Source organism: Seriola lalandi, unplaced genomic scaffold (genome assembly GCF_002814215.2).
Source record: "Seriola lalandi dorsalis isolate HSWRI2012SDOR001 ecotype SW California unplaced genomic scaffold, Sedor1 jcf7180002012754, whole genome shotgun sequence".
Lineage (NCBI taxonomy): Eukaryota > Metazoa > Chordata > Actinopteri > Carangiformes > Carangidae > Seriola > Seriola lalandi.
The window spans coordinates 1-681 of record NW_019483406.1 but is presented as its reverse complement, the minus strand read 5'-3'; the positions used below and the strand labels follow the sequence as shown (position 1 = coordinate 681).

Genomic DNA, 681 nt, shown 5'->3' with positions numbered 1-681 from the left:
GATATTTAGACATAACATTTGAACAAGCTGATTTGGGGAAGTTGATTGTGTTTATGAAATGATGAATGGAAAGAAAAAGCTAACTCACTGCTGAAAGCATCTGGGTACTGCTTAGCAATCTTCCCTTTTAGTGTTCTGGTGAGGCAGAAGAGACAAAAAAAATCAAGAAGTTGTGTTTGTGTGTGCATAAGTTTTGCACTGGTGGGGTTGTGTTTACCTGATCCTTCTAAAGATGCTGTCCAGATCTTTCTTCATCTCCACAAGGGTGCGGGTGTGAAGCAGAAAGTGCTCATTCATCTGCTGCAGTCGCACGTTAGATAGCCCGTTGAAGTTGATCAGCATTTCATTGGTTTTCTCAAAGCGGTCAAGCCTGTTTCCACAATAAGTCACAATAAGTCAGCAAAGCAACAACAATTTACAGATGTCAGTTTGCAAAGAACAAGCCACGTGGCAGCATCACTGTCATGTACAGGTGAACTGACCTTCAGCAAACAGCACATTTCATACTTAGAAATATAAAGAAGCAGATGAAGCTGATCAGAGCACAACACTCACATGTGTCTCTGAGCTTGGATGATGGCGTTAACATCCTCAGAGTTGACCATGCTCAGCATCCTGCCACAGAACACGCCAGATGCTGTGGGCTCCGCCATGATGAAGATCCAGACGAAAAGCTGAGAA

General features: G+C 43.2%; 1 protein-coding gene across 1 annotated transcript; it reads right to left on the bottom strand.

Annotated features, from left to right (window-relative positions):
- Window positions 1–11: 11 nt before the first annotated feature.
- Window positions 12–673, bottom strand: LOC111644445 (kxDL motif-containing protein 1-like; the record flags this gene model as incomplete). The annotated part of the gene is made up of 3 exons (XM_023393332.2): window positions 556–673; window positions 218–370; window positions 12–135 (listed from the first exon to the last, which is right to left on the bottom strand). Coding segments are annotated over exons 1-3 (375 nt in total), but the record flags the coding sequence as incomplete, so codon positions are not given.
- Window positions 674–681: the final 8 nt, after the last annotated feature.